Raw genomic sequence first — 17,899 nt, 5'->3', positions numbered from 1 at the left:
AAATTTCAGAAAAGAAAAACAGAGACTGCAGTGAGGTCAAGAAGAAACAGTGCAGGTGACCATTCATAAGCATTCAGGAACTCCTAAAGCTACATACACAGCTAGGACTTGTGTACCTGCTACAGAAGGGCAGGAAAAAGAAGTCCTTAGAGGCAGGATGCAAAAGATTATTGACAAGGTACAAGCAAATTCAGATAGGCTATGGTGCTACATAAATAATTAGATTGCTTTAAAAAGTAAACAAAACCACAAGAACAGGATACTTTACAAAAATATGGCACATTGACAGTTCTCTAATAAACAGAACCATGTAAATACTTTTTTTGCAGGACTGAGTTCAGTCAGTGGAGGAACATTAAGGATTATTTACAGACAACCAATGCATGAGTAACTGAAATACCTGAGGACAGAAAGTGATAAAAAGAAGGAAAACTAACCCTGGTTTGTTTTGGTGTGGAAAGCTTAGATAGACAATATGAGTGTTTATTCAAACCTAAGTACTTACAAGCAAAACTTTAGGAAGGTCATTTCTACCTTTGCCTTAGAGGTCACAAAGCAGTGTTTGAATTGCATCTTCTCTCTGAAACACAGCTTGGCTTCCCAGGATAATTTCTAACACAAAGAGGATAATACAGGACCACCATATGTAAAATTCTCCCCTTAATCTTATGCTTTGCTGTTTATCCTCTGAAGCTTTCCTTTTTGTTCCCACCTTGGCTGTCTCTGCTAGTTTAACCTTTTACAGAGCATTTACTTTGTTCTTCCCCCCCTTATCAACTTTCCCTTTCTCCTCACTCTGCATACACCTTACAGAAAAGATGTATGTGGGGCAGGGAGGCTTCAGTTTTAAACTATCCAGTAACATTCAAAGTCAAAACGGGGCATTGGTAACCACATAATCCCATGTAACAACAGAAGACCTGATTCTACCATCAAGGTCTCACTGCGCTTATTCATCCTAGTCTAGGGGATCTAGGGATCTAGGTCCAAGCTCTCCAGTATGAGGCCAAAAGTTTAATCTGCTGCTACCTTATAAACAAATTTAATGACCTGATGACACCCATTGTATCTCAGAACTATCCCACCTCCCTTCATGTAGGGTGAATTCTGCTTCCCTTTTCTTAACAACCAGACTATAAATCCTTGGGGTTATTCTGTTCTCCTTTGCTTCTTCCCTAACAGTTCTCACAAGCTCTCTCCTGGTAAAAGAGAGGGAATGTGATGATTTTTCTTGGCACACAGCTCTCCTTAGTTCTTCTGGGTGTCCCCTGGACCTGTTTTCTTGCAGGACACCTACACAGCAGGAAAGTTTTCCACAGCCCTGGTTTGTCCTTTCCCAGGAGATCCCAAAGCATTTGCACACTGCATGGGGAGGAGGTATGTCCAACATGCCAAAAACATAATCATGCTGAGTTATGCACATGCTGAGTCTGGGTCATTGACAGTTATCCAGCAGCAACAAATAGTTGGCAGTATTGCCAGATTTTAGGTGGTTTAAGTTATAAACCACACATGTGCACTATATCCATCACTTAAACATACTATGAAAATGCAAAGGTCTAATTAACCTCTACTAAGCTTTAACTAATCAAAAAGTCTAGTGTAGAATATTTATTCAAATTACTCAAATACAGATATTTTATTGCAGTGGTGGTGGGGGGAATAAAAATCTAATTATTCTTGTCTCCCTTAGCTACTCAGGGTATAGCTGTCTCCCAGGAGTGTGGCTGGGTTTTTACCACAAATACCATGGTACTACTTGAAAAACAAACAAAAAAATCAATAAATCCTTATTTCCACTTAACTGTAGGGTAAGTGGGAGGAAAAGCATATCAGTATCAGACTCAACACAAGATTCCTACTTCCTAGAGAGAACACATTGAACTGTATTACCCTTACACTATTGAGACAAGATGAAGACAAATAAGTTTACAATCCAGAGGCAAGGGACAAGATAACTGTCTCAGTGGGATAACAAGACAAAATTAAATATAAAAGATGCCTTTGAGTTGTGCTGTTACAATGTGAAATGGATTATACTAGCTGGGTCTACATCATATTACATATTTGCATTTTAAACCAAAAACTGGCACAAGAATTGTTAACGAGTTTTTTTTTTTGGATATATTCTAATTAAAACTGCAAAGTCTCTTAAAAACCCCCACCAAAACACAGAAACTTAAAAAGCACGTTCTTGTGGGAGAAGGAAACAAGAGGAACATAGAAAAACACATGCAAAAAGTAGGGTATGTAGCAAGCAGGAGGAAATGAGAACTGTGGTGTAATTTCTTTTAAACGAACTCTTAATTCTACAAAATGCATTATCTTTCTGAACTGCACACCCCGTAATTCATGCCCCCATTTGTTTCTTCTTTCAGCCGCGTCCTCAGCTCCTAGAATAAAGCTGTCACTTCACTCAGCAGGTGCCTTCATTCCCTCCTCCGACCTACGACAGTTATGACAAGAGATTAAGAAAAAACAGTTATTCCGGGGCAGCCCAGACTGGTGTGTAATGAACAGTTTAATCCTGGATAAATACAATGACAAGTGTGGGTGGCTTTGATTGAAATGACAAGGCAGTTTGTCACCCATTGCTCTGTCACAGAGATCAGCAGTGCTAGCATTTTCTGCTGAGTTGAGGGGAAAGCAGCCTGAAACTTTGGTTTTCTGAGGCTGTGCACAAAATACAAAAAAAAAATGCAAAAAAAAAAAAAGAAGTCAGCCTCAGTGTTGAAACACCTGCATGGTCCTAAACAAGTCAGCAGTGGGAGAGAACTGGTTTCTAAGATACTCTTACTAAAAAACAACACTGTCTCTGGAGATACACAGAACATTTAAGCCAAAACCCAAACCCAAACCACAAATGTTTTGGGCTCTCTTGCTTTCAATTACCTAGAGATTTTTGACAGATATACTTGGCTTTGTGTTCAGTTTATATTCACATGACAATCCCAATAGCAACCTGCTTTAATATAGTGGTGGTGTTTTGCTCATTGATGAGTGTTCAGTGCCCATAAAATAACAGCAAGGCTTGAATTCTATCATAAATCATTAAATAGTCTTGCCAGTCCCAGCCCTCAATCACCACAGGGCTTGATGATAATGTTTGCAGTATTACAGGTGTATCTGATTAAATACAAGAGTTGTCCCCAAAAGGCTGCAAGATTACTTCACTCCTGCAAAGACTTGTGCTTCTGTTTAATCTTGGCTTCATTTAGTGCATTAATTTCTGGACTGTATGAGGTGCTACACAATCAGAATCCAAGTAAACAAGTAACGAAGGCTGGTAAGGGGCATAGGCACAGAAAGAGGCAAGTGGCTGTCTGAAATTCACAAGGCAGATCAATGACAGTCCTGGATTCAAAACCAGTGCAAGCAGTAAAGGTATGTGACAGCATCACATGACACCCAGCATAGAAAGGCACTATGTTTTCCCTGCATAAGAGGGAAATGAATATCACAACTCCAGACCCCATGACATTATTGAACTTATTCGTTGTATGACTTTGAAGACTGTGACCTTACTGTGTTTTCAGGTTCTGCACCCACACAGAGCTTTCCTGAAATCCCCCCTGGTTCTTCCCATCAACTTAACCTGGCAAGTCTAACGGAGAAGAATTCAAAACGTTTTCAGCCTCTGTGCTGGGAGAAATTTTATAGTGGCTCCTCTGCCTCTTACTCTCCCTGCTCCTTTTCAACACCCTGGGACACCTTTGCTGTTTTAAGTTTTCGCATACCTTTTCAGTTACAGATGCCGACATTTTGAGGTAGTCAAAAGTTTCTCATCCTCCTGCTTTGCAAAGACCAGTAGCAACCTTCCTGAGGGTTGACTACCCAACACTAATCCTAGGACATCTGGGTTGACGCATTATCTGGTCTCATAGTAAGTGCCTGGGAACCCAAGACCTTATTTCTGCTCTTCATATGAATTTTGATTGAAACAAAATGTACTTCTCTATTAAAATGTTGCCAAAAATTAGAAATAAATCAAGAAGGTGGATTGACATGCTTCCCTTCAACTGAAGCCTTTCATTTAATACAGCAGTTACAGTACTGACATTTCAAGAGAAAAACAGACTCAAAGCAAAGAGATTTCCCTTCTGGCCATAACACAAGAATCTGTCATTTTACTACAGAAGAACACATTCATGGTGGGGTTTTTTTTTCCTCTTGACCTCATTCAAATGTCAGCAGGTGATGTCCAGCTCTTCCAAAGAAAAGCCAACTTTATCTTTTCCATTACCAACAGGTGATTGCTTAAGAGAAATCCTGCTGCCTTACTCCTGTGGTTTCCAACAAATCTGTAGTAGTCTCAGTAACAAGGGTACTATCATACAAATATGCTTGTTAACAACCAGTATTGTATCTTTAACAACCTTGTATCTGATATCAGGTAAGAATTCTCTTTCCCAGTGACCTTTCTACGTTAACCTAAACACTAACTGATGAACCTTGTTCACTCCGTATCTCCACGTTTCTTTGCACTTGTCCTTTTGGACTCTTCTGTTTAGTCACCTTTCAGCATCCCCAAGCTCCTGTTAGATTGCTTTTGTAGCACATTAATGATGAAACACTGAATAGATTTTAACACTGAATAGATTTTAACTATGTTCTATGTCATACTGCTATGTCTGTGCCTCTGCATGCTGGACATGGTACTTACCTTCTGTATAGCAGATCTTACTTTGGTTGATGATTTTGTTTATTAATTTGGGGGTTGTAAAGATATGTAGATTATCTTACAACTCACCTACTAAAAGCTTTAGCACTGCATTTATCTTTTCATTTTGGTTGCAACAGCTCGTGTGGAGATACCTTTCTTAACATGGTTTCTATTTATATCATTGGTTTTGTTCACAAATAGCAACATGAAACAAATTCCCCTTGCTTTGGCCAAAAAAACTCATAATCAAGGGTCCTAAAATATATTTTTGTATAAATAGTTTCTTGCCTGCCCTAGGCTAGTCTTCCATTATATTGGTCCATCATGAATTCAGACAACGAAACATACTACAGCTAATGGCTACAGTAAATTGGCAGTTCTAGTCCTGTCGTTCCCAGAGACTTTCTCAAAGGCAATTCTGTGCCTTGATTCACCCCATTAGAATAGAAATTACTGGAACATTCCACTTTAGAAGAGTAGTGCGAGGGCATATTAATGCTTATGAAGCACTTCAAATATCTAAGAAATTATTAATGAAAGTCCTGTGATTGGTAGCAAGAGCTGATTCATTAAAATATTAAAAACTAAGACTACACTGGGGGTGGAAAAGGCGCTCATGAGATAGCTGTGAGCCCTGCCAGGAACACAGTTCATTCTGCAGTGTGGATAGTGTCAGACACATTCCCAAATCATGTTACAGACCAACCAAAACTGAAGGCTATCTCACAATTCAGGGACAATGTGAAAACACAATTCACAGTCCTGTCTACACTGCAAGATCAAAATGTGTTGGCTACACTGCAATGGCAGCTAGCAAAAAGGTGATTTTGCTGCATAGCTTGACTGATTTGCACAGCAGCTTCTTTCTGTGTGCTTTGACAGTGAGGCTTTTAGGAAGTTTCCCATTTATATTATAAACACATACTTGTTGAGCCACTAATAATGGTCAAAACCGTGGTGCAGCCAACCTAGACTAATTTCATGCACAGGGTGCAACACTCACACAGTTTCCAATACATGATGCTGGGTACGAAGGCGACATCTCGCACACTGAACAACACAACACTGAGGTCTCTATCCTTCCACAATTCCATATAATCCACCCATCAGCAGTGGTCCACTTGGAGAATCATAGAATCAACTAGGTTGAAAAAGACCTCTTAAGATTATCAAGTCAAACCATTACCCCAGGATTGCCAAGTGGTACAAAACCGTATCACCAAGCTTCATCTACACGGTTTTTGAACACTTCCAGGGACGGTGGTTCCACCACTTTCCTGGGAAACCTCTTCCAATGCTTGGAACCTTCAGTAGAAGTAGAACTTCACTTACAGAAAACTGCTGTTTATCTGATAAAAGCTGGAAGTCTATCAGTAAATTTTGTAACTTTAATATACATGCATACAGCAGTAAACAAAACACTTGCTAAAGATCATCTTTGATCCTTATTAAATACACATTTAAAAATGGCTTCAGTAATAGAAGTGAAACACATTTTCATGCTGATATACCAAACATCACAGATGAACTTACTGGTTTGCACAGATCTGCTTGTAACACATGCCTACAAACACATCCAAGCCTTTTTGTCCTGCTCTCTGCACATATGTTTATGCAACATGAATAGCATCTGTGTTTGTATCTAACTATCAATTTACATGGCATAAATACGTCTGTAACATGCTTGATTAAACATTGGGTATTCTTGTTATCTATTATTATGCCTCTCAAATATGTAAATAAGAACAGAGGACAGAGAAAGGTCTCCTTGGCAAACTGTCTTTTGCTCCTACAGCCAGCCATCTGAAAAAGTCCTTTCCATGAACTCAGCAAACTGCTCCCAAGTAAGAATCCCCTTTGCCCCAAGAATAATCTATGCCAAAGTTATTTGGATGGTGTGAATCCTTCTGCTGATGCCCCTGAAGTAATTCAGCTATCAGTTTATACTATTTTTCATAGCATACACTCTCATTTTCAACTCATCTTCTCTCCTCCCAGCATGTTTTAGACAGCAGTCATCACCTATCTCAAATCTCTGCACAAATACACAAGTGGTGCTCTTTTACATACTACATACATGCATTGAAGAAGCAATGTTTTGATGAGCTATATGTAAACTTCATTCAGCGTGCCACTTCAGGGCTCTACTGCCAAATATTTCACACTTTTCTTCATCCCCTATGAGCTCAAGACCCCAAGACTGAAAGGCTTTGGGAAAAAAAAAATCTGAAATAGCTTTCAGGAAAGCTCACTCCCACACTCATTCTCACATATGACACAGATAACAGGTAAGTGCCAAGCAATGAGCATTTTCTAAGTCACATTGCAGACGTGTATAAACCCTGTATAAGCCTATATAAGCCCTGTATAAGCCAAAACACCCTGAATAAAAGCTCTGCTGAAGTATAGCCCCCCTTAAGCAACTTCTCAGAAGCCAAAGACCAGGGAGTTCAAGACCAAGGTGCTCTATTCGGTGCCTGAGGCAACAGAGATTCCACATAAGGAGCAAATAAACTGCAGTCAATCCCCAAAGGAAGCCCTTGCCTTGATATCTGGTTAATAGTTAATGCACAGGGCAAGTCCTCAGTAACCAGGAGCTACCTGTGAGAAAAGTAGCACGCAGTTATAGAAAGACAGACAGCTGAGAGCTGAAATTCAACATCTACTGAAATAGCAATAACTATTTCTGTTAAAACTAATGTATGTTGTAATTAGTTTAAATCAGCTATTTAGACATTACAGTAATCAGCTCCTAGCACAGGTGTTCTTGTGGGAGTAAAAAGCAACTATAATTGTTCACATATATTTGCCATCCCTATACTGCTGTCTTTAAACAATAACACTTGGTCACCAACCATCTTAAGCACCATCATGTTAACAGCTGTACTGGCATCAGCAATGACAACATGAATGTGCTGCATGAAGCACAATAAATGTTTTTCATCTCTATAGCACATTTTTTTAAAAAGCTTAAGATGTTTGTAAGTGTGAAATAAGATGCACTTTGTTACAGGACATTATTTTTCTCTCTCTCTCCACTTCAGGAAGACTAGCAGTGTGTCCATAACTGAGATTTTACTTTTTTGTTACTTTCATCAGTTCAATTTAATCAAGAATAATAAAGACTTTTTTTAAAGAGAGGGAAGGAAAAAGGTTGGCCATTTTCTCAATGCAAGCAAAGGCTGTCTTGTAAGCAGTCACTGTGAATATAGCAGCAAATAAGACACAGCCACTATTTCAATTTCCTATATATGAAATACATTATACTGGAGGATCTAAAGGATACTTGATAGATCTCAGTTTTCAAAACACCATCATGTATGTGTGCACATAAACCTTTTTGTTGATTAACCAAACACTGAAATATTATATCGTTTTCAGGACAAATGTGTTAACACTTTGTGTTATCTGTATATCAACAACTAGATAAGCAATTTACAGTTAAAAACAGCAAACACAGTGGCCCATCTTGATTAAATTATGGCTGTGGTTTATTGGAAAGCCTACATACATTCCAGTGGCTTTTTAAAGGTTACACAGTAAGTCAGCCACAACAGGCAGAATCATCAATATGCAAACAGACATTATTACTACTTCTATTGATGGTATTTTTACATTCCCATGCATAAGAGAACAGTACCACCTCTATAACCCACCTTGCAGACATTCTCACTCCCAGGAGCCTGCCTAGGGATTATGGTTCTGCCAAAATACAGCCAATACCAAAGAGAACACAACATTTTTTACAAGGGTGGAAACCTTTAGATACACATACTCCATTCTTGACCGCAAAGAATTAAACTGACTATAAAATATTGCAACTGAAATTGATCTCTATATATATTTTAATAGGTTTATTCAGCGGATCAGGAACACTACCCAGTACAAATCCTGATGGTACATCCATTAGGGAGTATTTCTAAGCTCCCATTGGAATTTCTCATCAAAACCAGCATCTCTTGAATGGTTTCGCATGTGGGAGTCCCATTCAAGCTCCTGCTCCGTGTCAGACAGGATAAGGAGTTGAATCTGGGTTTCCTTCTTCCCAAACGCTGAACACACACTGCTCACAGACTTTGTTTAGCACCTAACAAAAATATTTTGGAAGGGTTTGGTTTACCCCAATGGAAAACAAGGGGGGTGGAGATGAAATTAAAATCTTGAAGTTTTGCAGAAAGTTGTGCCTCTTTCAGCTCTATTGCAAATCTGATATTTATTCTACTAAAGCCATCATGTCTAACAAATAGATCCAATGTCTAACAATTAGCCCAAGAGGTGAAAAGAACAGCAAGACAGAAAGGGGGCAAACCCCTTAGCTACTACTCTGCAGCTGAGAAAGGTAGAATCAGATAAAAACACCTTGGAAAAGATGTAACAGTAAGATAGGGCTGAAGGTTCATATATAACTTCTTTAAGATAGTTACAAAAAACCAAAATTGTTTCAAGCCTGAAAAATCTGCTGACACTTTTCTGTCAGAAGAGACATAGCTAACAGCAGCAACAAATACACTATAGCATTGCCAAGTTTTGAGGCAAGTATTCAAATAACATCTGAGTTATCAGATGAAAAGAAATTAATTCAGCTGTACGAACAAACAGGAGACAGAAAATTCCAGTTCTTCCTAGTTCACATTAACACCAGAGACATCTTAAATTTAAGAGAAAATTCAAAACAAGGCAAATTGAAGCTGTTTCTTCTAGAGAGAAGTAATTTTGAGAGACTCCTGGGGGTTTTTAACATTTGAGTAAAGGAGAAACACTTGAGATGTGATCAAAATACATCCTCAGGAACAGTCAAGTAATGAACCCAGTATGCATAACTGTTCATATTTCAGTATATTTTAGGCAAAAATCTTCCAAAAAAAACCAAAACCCTGAAGATCTATAGTTACTTTCAGATTTCTGGGGATGAACCATAATTTTGAAGTTACAAACAGTCTTCATCAGAATTTTACATCCCATCTAAGACAGCATTGTTAATCATCTGGGAAGGTGATGCCTGAAAATAAATTACTTCAAGTCCTCTCACAAACTTTCTGAACAAAGAAAATGAAAAATACTGTGCTATTTTCAATAAAATTGTTCCTAATTTGCAAGGGAAAAGAAATCCATATTCTCAACTAACTGTATTGAGCTTGATGCAGAAAGTAGTAGCCCTCTGCCAAAATTGGGGATGGAAAACCAATTGCTCCATGCAGTCATTTGGGCTTTCAAGTGAGTGTATTTTACAGCTTATCGGCAGTCCACAGACACCCATCTGTGCCTTGACCCCTGTGGGCCAGGTTACAGCACTGTGCTGCAGGTATTATCGTTCACTGGACGGTTCTGCTCACATTACAGTGTGGTATGCGTGTGTAGGCAAAGTTCTCATCACCTTCCTACTCAAATAGAAATGAGAGTGGGTCCTACTGAAAACATAAACAACTGAAAGATTTAGAGATTTTTTTTTTTTTTCTAATATAGATGCTTAAAGTGAGAAGCTAAATTCCAGAAAGCCTTTATGGCATATATTAGATGATAATGTTTGAACTTAACTGGAACAGCATCTGACCTTCTGCTTGAAATCCAGATGCACCATCCTCGGTTATCTTCTCTGGTCCATGGGTATAGTCATACTTACAATATGTGAATGCTCAGTTTTACATTTAAAAGATCCATCGGTTTAATCAGTTCAATTTTAGGCAACTTGTGATGGGATATTACTCCCTTTCTTTCTCAGGAAAAGGAGAAAACAGAGGGTGGTTGTTGAAAGTGGTGAGTTTATCTTTCTTACTTTCCCCAATTCTCTTTAAGCTTACCACCTCCAAAGATTTCTTATACTTTTTTCACTAAAATAACCCCCCAGCAAAATATATGCAAAGAATTTACAAGCCTATTACTAATGAAAAGTGTTACAGGTAAATGAGGAGCAAAAATACAGAAAGAGATCAAATCTTTCATGAGTATAAGCCTCCAAAGTCAGTTAATTATCACATGAATTACTTTTGTTGCATTTTTAACTCTTCAAATTCCAACAGTGCTGAACTAATTATAGCAATATTTTTTTGCATTTCCTGAGAAATATGAAAAGTTATAAAAACTCACCACACATGGTAATCCATACTTACTTTACTCTATATAGCACCACTCCCAAACACCTCTCTTAAAAATCTTTTCTTACAATTCTAGCCTATGATGACTGAGTTCACCTCTGCACACCTAGTCAGGCATCATATCTTTAGGTATTAAACCACAAAATAAAAAATAACAAATGAATCCTGAATATCAGCAGCAAGTTGTTAGGAAAAAATCTTTAGAATTGAACTAACATTCTTAAAAAAGAAATTATCAAAAGGAACTAATTTGCCACGAGACATTTTATGAACAGAGCAATTATACTCAGAGTAATTCACAGAATTGCTTCACAGTCTTAGAAACTGTCTTTAATTTAGGTAGACTTTTTTACAAAATACCAATTATAAAACATTTTTTCTGTGTATCCTGTCTTTCTTCCTTCAGAATACGATTCTTAACAACTTGCAAGACTTGACTTTTTCAACCTTCAGAAATGTACCTGCATGCTTGCACAAAGCACTGCTGAAATTACCTTACTTTACTTAGGTAAAAGTCCAAAGTGACAATACTATGCATCATGGAGAGAGAAGAGAGAGTTGTCTCCACATAATTCCCATAAAACTTCTTTCTTGCAATTAGTTTTTTATGGCTCGATGGGAAACAATGTAAATCACAAGAACATAGCATACAGACACAGAAATGACTTCTCCGACCAAAGATCTGGTGTTCTCTAAAGTTTGCTGATATGCAACCAAAAAAATTATCTCATATTGTAGTAATTATATGGCTGTAATATATAACATGGCAAGAGTCAATTTTTTCTTTGCAAAGGTTTAGAGTTCTGATGTATATGGCAATCTGTAAGGTCCCAACCCAGGAATCCAATTTATATGTACTTTCAAGAGAAACTATTCACTCATTCAGCTATTCCTGATTGACAAAACAAACATTTGCTAAGTAGGAACATGCAGTATCTAACATTATGACATTTACTGAGAGTCTTTAAAAAGTGACATTGTCACACTATACAAAATTCTTGCTTCAAATTGATCTGATAAGCAATAAATTATGGTATGTTAATTTTTAGTTTGAGCTGAAGTTTTATACTAAGCAAGTAGAAATAAATGTTTTGCAAACAAAGTATCTACTTAGTCCAGGCCCTGCTCCTCTATACAGATGTCTGCATGGAAAACCTCAATCCACTTGCATAGTCCATGCAAGTATGAGGGTTTATTCTCACCCATCTAATAGTTACCAACTTAGCATTTTTCCTTTGCCCCTCATGAACCTCAGGTTGCTTTGTGAGGAGATATACACCATGGGAAACTGAAATAAATTTAACATACTTATTCATTAAATATTTTGGAAGCATTTTTATAAAGATTTGTCTCTGCTTATTTCAGGTTTGGCTGTCATGCAGATGACAACAACATTCTAAGTGAAATGAATGAAAAATACCCATGCTCCCAGCTGGAACAAACTCATCATGAAATTGGGGTGAACAAGCAGGTTTCCATTTCTGGAGCCATGCAGGCTTGCATTTTCCAGGATCCCTTCACAAGCTAGAAAACTTGACATGAAAACTAGAAAAGTTTATTTATGGTGAAAGTTAAGATCTTCACCTAAGACAACAGCTTATATTTTAAGTAAATCATATATGGTGAGATTTCTTTAAAAAAAATCCAACAATCAAACCAACCACAAACACACCACCCCTCCCCAAAAAAGAAACTCAAAACAACAAGTTGGCAATTTGCCATCATCTGTGTGTCCCACTACAGTTTATGGTAGCATTTGCTGAAAATTTTCCAAACTTTTCTCCTTGCCAGCTTCCTTCAAATTTTGATATATATTTCGCCACTGTATTATCTGGCCTTTCAAAAAGTTGTGTTGCTCTTATGGCCTATCCTTCGTTTAAAAATACAATAAATTTAAAAGTGTTCTGCTACTCTAAGATGGGATATAGTAGTTTTCATTACTTTCATCCCATGAAAGGGATAGGCCAACTAGTATCAGCATTTTATCAGGCTTCACAACATGTACGCAAGGAACATAGAAAAAATACATGATGATGGAAAACCTCAAACTTGCTCTTCTTCTCATAAGACTTAACAGGCGTATGACAAAGTATTAAGAGCAAAATACATTAAGGACTTCCAGAACTTGATGGCTTATTTCTAGGAAACTAGTAGGGATTCAAATATTTCCAATCTATATGGTAAAAAAAAAAAAAAAAAAGGCTACTATCCTCTAAACAGAACATAGACACCAGTGCTTGTGATCTCAGACTTAGGAGCTAGCTGTTTCCACTTCTATCTTTAATAGCTGAATTGTCAAAGGACTGAAAGAACTACACAAATACTGATATAAGATTAATATATCCATAGTATGTGGCTAAACCATAGTATGTGGCTAAATGACTTTTTATCTGTTATATACGAGGTTATAAATCAGTTGCATAGGACAAATTGGAGTTCAATGTTTTCACTGCTTACCTGAAAAAATCTGTTTCAGACTGTCATGCTTTTAAAGCTAAAAACACTGTGTATTATTTTAAAAGGAGCACAACTGAAAGCCAATCTCAAAATATTACATTATACAATGGTACAAATTAAAAAAAAACAAACACCAAAACCAAAATCAAAACCAAAAACAAACTGTAAAATTCCATCTCTTCACATACTCAGGAATACCATAATTTCTTTTCTTAATGCTAAAAATAAACAGCAGCAAAACTTTAATTTAGCTGTTGAAATCAGATCAGTGGAACAGTTAAAATGAGCAATATGCTTATGAGTACACAGGCACACAGGCAAAGTAGATACCTTTAACAGGATATATATTTTAAGTACTTTTAAGAAGTTATATCTTCCATTAATGCCACACTAAAAACACACTCTATTTTCCTGCCAGAATATCTGATGTATCTTACAGTTCTACATGAAATATAAACATTCAAATGTATGATGAATTGGAGGAGGAGAGGGGGATTTGATAGTTATCTGTAATTTTGCAACATTTATTTCCTTTTTTAAAGGGAGATCAGTTACAGCTTGGAGACAGTTAAGAAACAAATGATTAACTTTTATATCTTTCTTTCCTTGCTTATGGGTTTACTTATGCTAGTCACAATTCAAGTTTGTGTGAATAACATGGGTGTCAAAAGCATTCCTCACATCAATGTTTGGTCATAAATCAAGCTCTTGTCCCCTTTAGCCTGCTAGCAAACCTCCTATTTCCCCCCCCCCCCTTTGGCTTTTTATCTACATAGTCTTACTTTAAGAGACACTTGCACAGGGTAAACAGAAATATATTTTCAGATAGCTTTCTCTATTTTGTATATAATACTTCCCATCTAGTGTACATGAAGAACCAAAAGGAAGAGTTATCACTAACTTGTTACTTCACTCATTAGGAATTTTGCTTGGAAAGGTTCAGATAGAAAACACTCTATAACAAGCATTAGAGTATAGAACATAGCACTGCAAGAGCACAACAGATGTCCCTTTCCAAAGAAAGGCTACATTGCCTAGATTTTGGTCCATTCACTAATGTGCCAGTTCATAGTTTTTGCCATGAATTATTAATGAACCATGATGGACAGGCAGGAGTAAAAGGAAATGAAACAGGTAAAATTAAGCCTGTGTTTGTTTTTTGTTGTTTTTTTTTTTTTTCTCCCTAGGTGTAACAAGAATTCAGCTATGAGAACTTAAGACAGCACAAGGTCATAGGGATGGTAGCCAAAATAGTCTGTATTTACTTGCTTGGACTTCCCAGATAAGCTTATAAACAACTTCTACCTCACAAATTTTGTAGTTTGGGGACTTGCTAGTCACCTGACAAAAAGGAACACATGAACCCTAAAACCCATTACCTATTTTATTTTCCAGTCCATGAAGTGATTAAAATAAGGCTTCTGGTATCATGGCGCCCAATGGGCAGAAGACACAGTTATGCAGAGCTGCAAAATATTGTGAAGATAAGCTGCGCAAGTAACACCTGTCAAAGACCGACATGTTTTAGTTTCCACAGAGTTAGCTCAAAACAGGACACTGTTCAATTCTGTTTAGCAGACAGCTCTGAGAAAAGTAATTTCGTAAAGAAGTGAAAAGCAGGGAAGTGCTGTCCCTGAAGCCTTGCACATGTGTGTGTTGCATATTTTGTACAAATCAAAGTGTCATCTCATCAGCCTTAAAAAAAGGGTGCTATTCTACAGTATTGCCCACAGTACTATTTTATTGCTATTGAAGCCTGTTGTACTTCAGACCAAAAGCTCTGTAAACTGTAGAAAGATTTTTGCCATTTTAATCATTATATTTGGATAGGAGTGTTATAGCATTCTTCCTAAGTCTTAATGAACACCATGTTTAATAAAGTAACCTGTTCAGAAATTCAGTTTATTTATTTTTGTGCACTTTTTAACAGAGGGGTTATAGGAGGACCTCAGCTAAACTTCCAGATGTACGCTTTTGTAGCTTTGAAGGGGAAACAGAAAACTAAAAGCGTGTAGGATATGGCTTCCCTCTGTAACTGCTCAAAAGCCAAATTGGAGCATTCTGAAATTTGCAGTCTGGTGTCAATAACTCAAAATCTGTGTCGGGATGTAGCCCATCCCTAGAACTACTTATTAAAAAGCAAGCAAACAAACAAACAAACAAAACCCAAAAGAAACAAACAAAAAAAAAAAACACACAAAAAAAAAAGTTCAGTCTAAAAAGGCTTGAAACACTCCAGGCAACAGCAGATCATTGCTTCTGATCATAGATGAATTTTTCAGCTCAGCTGTTTGGTCTTATCTTTGAATAAATACATGGCAATCTTGTATTATTGTTACCATGTACTTTGCATCAATAATGTAGCAACAATTCCACAAGTTCCGTGCTACAATTCTTCTACTTATACTCTTAGGCTAAATACTACTATTCTTCAAACTATTGCAAGTATTCAATCGAAAATATTTTGCCCCTAATCCAAGGCAACCACCCCCAAATCAATGGCATGGTAGCCTGTTCAAAATTTGATCCCATGTATTCTTTGCGAGTGTTAATAGCCCTAAAAGCTTTGCACCAGAGACGATTGTAGCACTAGTTTTACCCATCTGCAAACGCTATTAGATATTTTTCAGTAAAAGTTTTCTGCTAAAATGTACAAATAAGAACCTGAACTACTCATGTCTTGTGACAGATTAAAAATAGAGAAAACTTAAAAAGTTTTTTGCAGATGCATTTTGACCTAATTTCTATACCTATATATCCTCATATGCATCTAATAGATAGAGAGAAATGTACAAAATATAAATATCAGAAGTATGATACTTCGGTATCAGAAAGGGACAGAGGCCCCTTGCATTAACAAGCAGCTGCAAAACTCTTCTCTAATCTCCAGAAAACTTTCAAATAAAAAGCTTTTCAGTCACCAAAACTCTTCAGTGCAAGGACAGTGTGTTTGTCAAGTACAGTTAGGGCGTACATTGTGGGGGAAGCTCTTCCAATGGATTTTGCTGTAATACATGCTCAAAAGTGGCTTACTAGTATTGGCTGACTTCTCCAAATTCAGAGCTTGGCTGAAGCCTTCCCTGGATGTAAATTTTGCTGCTCTTTTGATCTACTAAGCTACCAAGAAGTACATTCCTCTCTCTCCCCAAATTAATACAATTTGTGAAGATTTGTGCATACCAAAGCTGCTTCACTTTCAGCCCAAGTAGGGCCAGTGTACACACCACCACAAGTAAACATACAAAGGTAAAAGTTACTTCATTTTATGCTCTAGGAGGGACAAGCATGAAGGCAGAGACACAAAAGGAAGGACCCTACTCTTTTTCTCATCACCTATGATTGCGTTTCCAGCATACTGGGTATGTTATTTAGTGCAAACTGAATTGCCATCAGAAGCAGCATGGCTCTAATATTACCTAACTAAATTAAAAGCCTCTCTTGTGCATATTACTGCAAGTAATGTTTTCATTATTGTATCAAATTCCCCCTTTTAAAAATCCCAAGGAAGGGCTTGAGGGATGAGAGCTTTATTTAATTACAAGTTGCTCAGCTGTGGCAGTCACTCCAGCAAGAGGAGGCCACGCAGACAATGGCTGTCCTCACCACCTCCTCCTCCCAGGCCTCCAGAGGTTCTCTGTCACAGGGCAGTTCAACACAAGTCCTGCCACTGCATTCACAAGCAGCCATGATCAGGATGGCAGACATGGCTAAGGCCCTCGCAGATACCCTCCTGCTTCCAAAATGGTGGGGAATCCACCACAGAAACATCATGCCCTTTCATCAATAAAAGCCTGTCCTACCTGTGTCTGGGAGCTGTGCCTGGAGGATGGCAAAGATCGCAGTCCTCCACTTCATCTTGCTTCTCCAGCAGTGGTGGGGAGCAGGACGCCACAAGCAAGGAGAAGAGGAGGTTCCTCCACAGGCTTTGCTCATCTGCCAGCCCTGCAGGAAGCTCTCCTCCTGTGAGTCCACCTGCTGGCAGGAGCACCAAAGCAAGAGCCTTCCTGTGCCTCACAGCCTTCGAGGGCTGGGTTTTACACTCTTGGTATTGATGTCTGAGGTTTCCTTTTGTATTTTTTCTTTCTTTTTCTCTTTGCAAGATGGTTTTTGGTGGTTGGGGCTTTTTTCAATTTATCTTATGGTTCCTAGGTCATCCCAGTCAGCAGTTGCTGATCTCTACAAGTAGCTCAGGAAGCATATCTGGAATCAAATTTGTCTTGACTTTGAAATACTGTATAACTGTTTCCAGTGTGCAGTGTGGCATAAGTAGGAGTTTGAAATGTAAGTTACAGTCACTCTTAAACAAGTAGCTGGCTAACCTGGTAAAGGTGTAAAGTTTATTTCTAAATCTAGTTGAAATATGGCCTTACCGTGAGAACTGAAAATGGCTGACTGCTCAGGGCCGAAGTGGCCAGCATCAGGGAGAGTTGGACTGTGCCCATTCTTGCAGACAGCATCCATGGGACATAAAACACCAGCACAACTGGCCCTGCCTGGCTCATTTCAGTTGTACCTGACTATGAAATGGAGATGCCTTTTGATGTGAACATGCTGCATCTTTCTATTTTGAAAGGGTGCTAGTGTGTGCAGAGCTCTGGAGCCATTTTGTCCTCTGAGCCATTGCAGCCTGTATGGAGGAGAGCCTGTGCCACCTCTGAGGGAGAGCACAATGTGCATCTCCTCTTCA

At 38.0% G+C, this 17,899-nt stretch overlaps 2 protein-coding genes across 3 annotated transcripts in view; both read right to left on the bottom strand.

Annotated features, from left to right (window-relative positions):
* Nucleotides 1-17,173, bottom strand: part of CD247 (CD247 molecule) — a 48,698-nt gene extending 31,525 nt beyond the window's left edge. For both annotated transcript variants that reach the window (XM_061368788.1, XM_061368789.1), the window contains exon 1: nt 17,013-17,173. In XM_061368788.1, the coding sequence (XP_061224772.1) occupies nt 17,013-17,145 (133 nt within the window). In that variant the 5' untranslated portion in view covers nt 17,146-17,173. The remainder of the gene's footprint in view (nt 1-17,012) is intronic.
* The window catches only part of CREG1 (cellular repressor of E1A stimulated genes 1), a 54,159-nt gene that overhangs the window by 22,781 nt on the left and 13,479 nt on the right, over nt 1-17,899 (bottom strand). The window lies entirely within an intron of this gene.

The sequence above is a fragment of the Neopsephotus bourkii genome, unplaced genomic scaffold, assembly GCF_033783945.1.
Source record: "Neopsephotus bourkii isolate Nb327-2 ecotype Australia unplaced genomic scaffold, CSIRO-AGI_Nbou_v1 NB_1446, whole genome shotgun sequence".
NCBI lineage: Eukaryota > Metazoa > Chordata > Aves > Psittaciformes > Psittacidae > Neopsephotus > Neopsephotus bourkii.
This window is presented reverse-complemented; position numbering and strand designations above follow the sequence as displayed.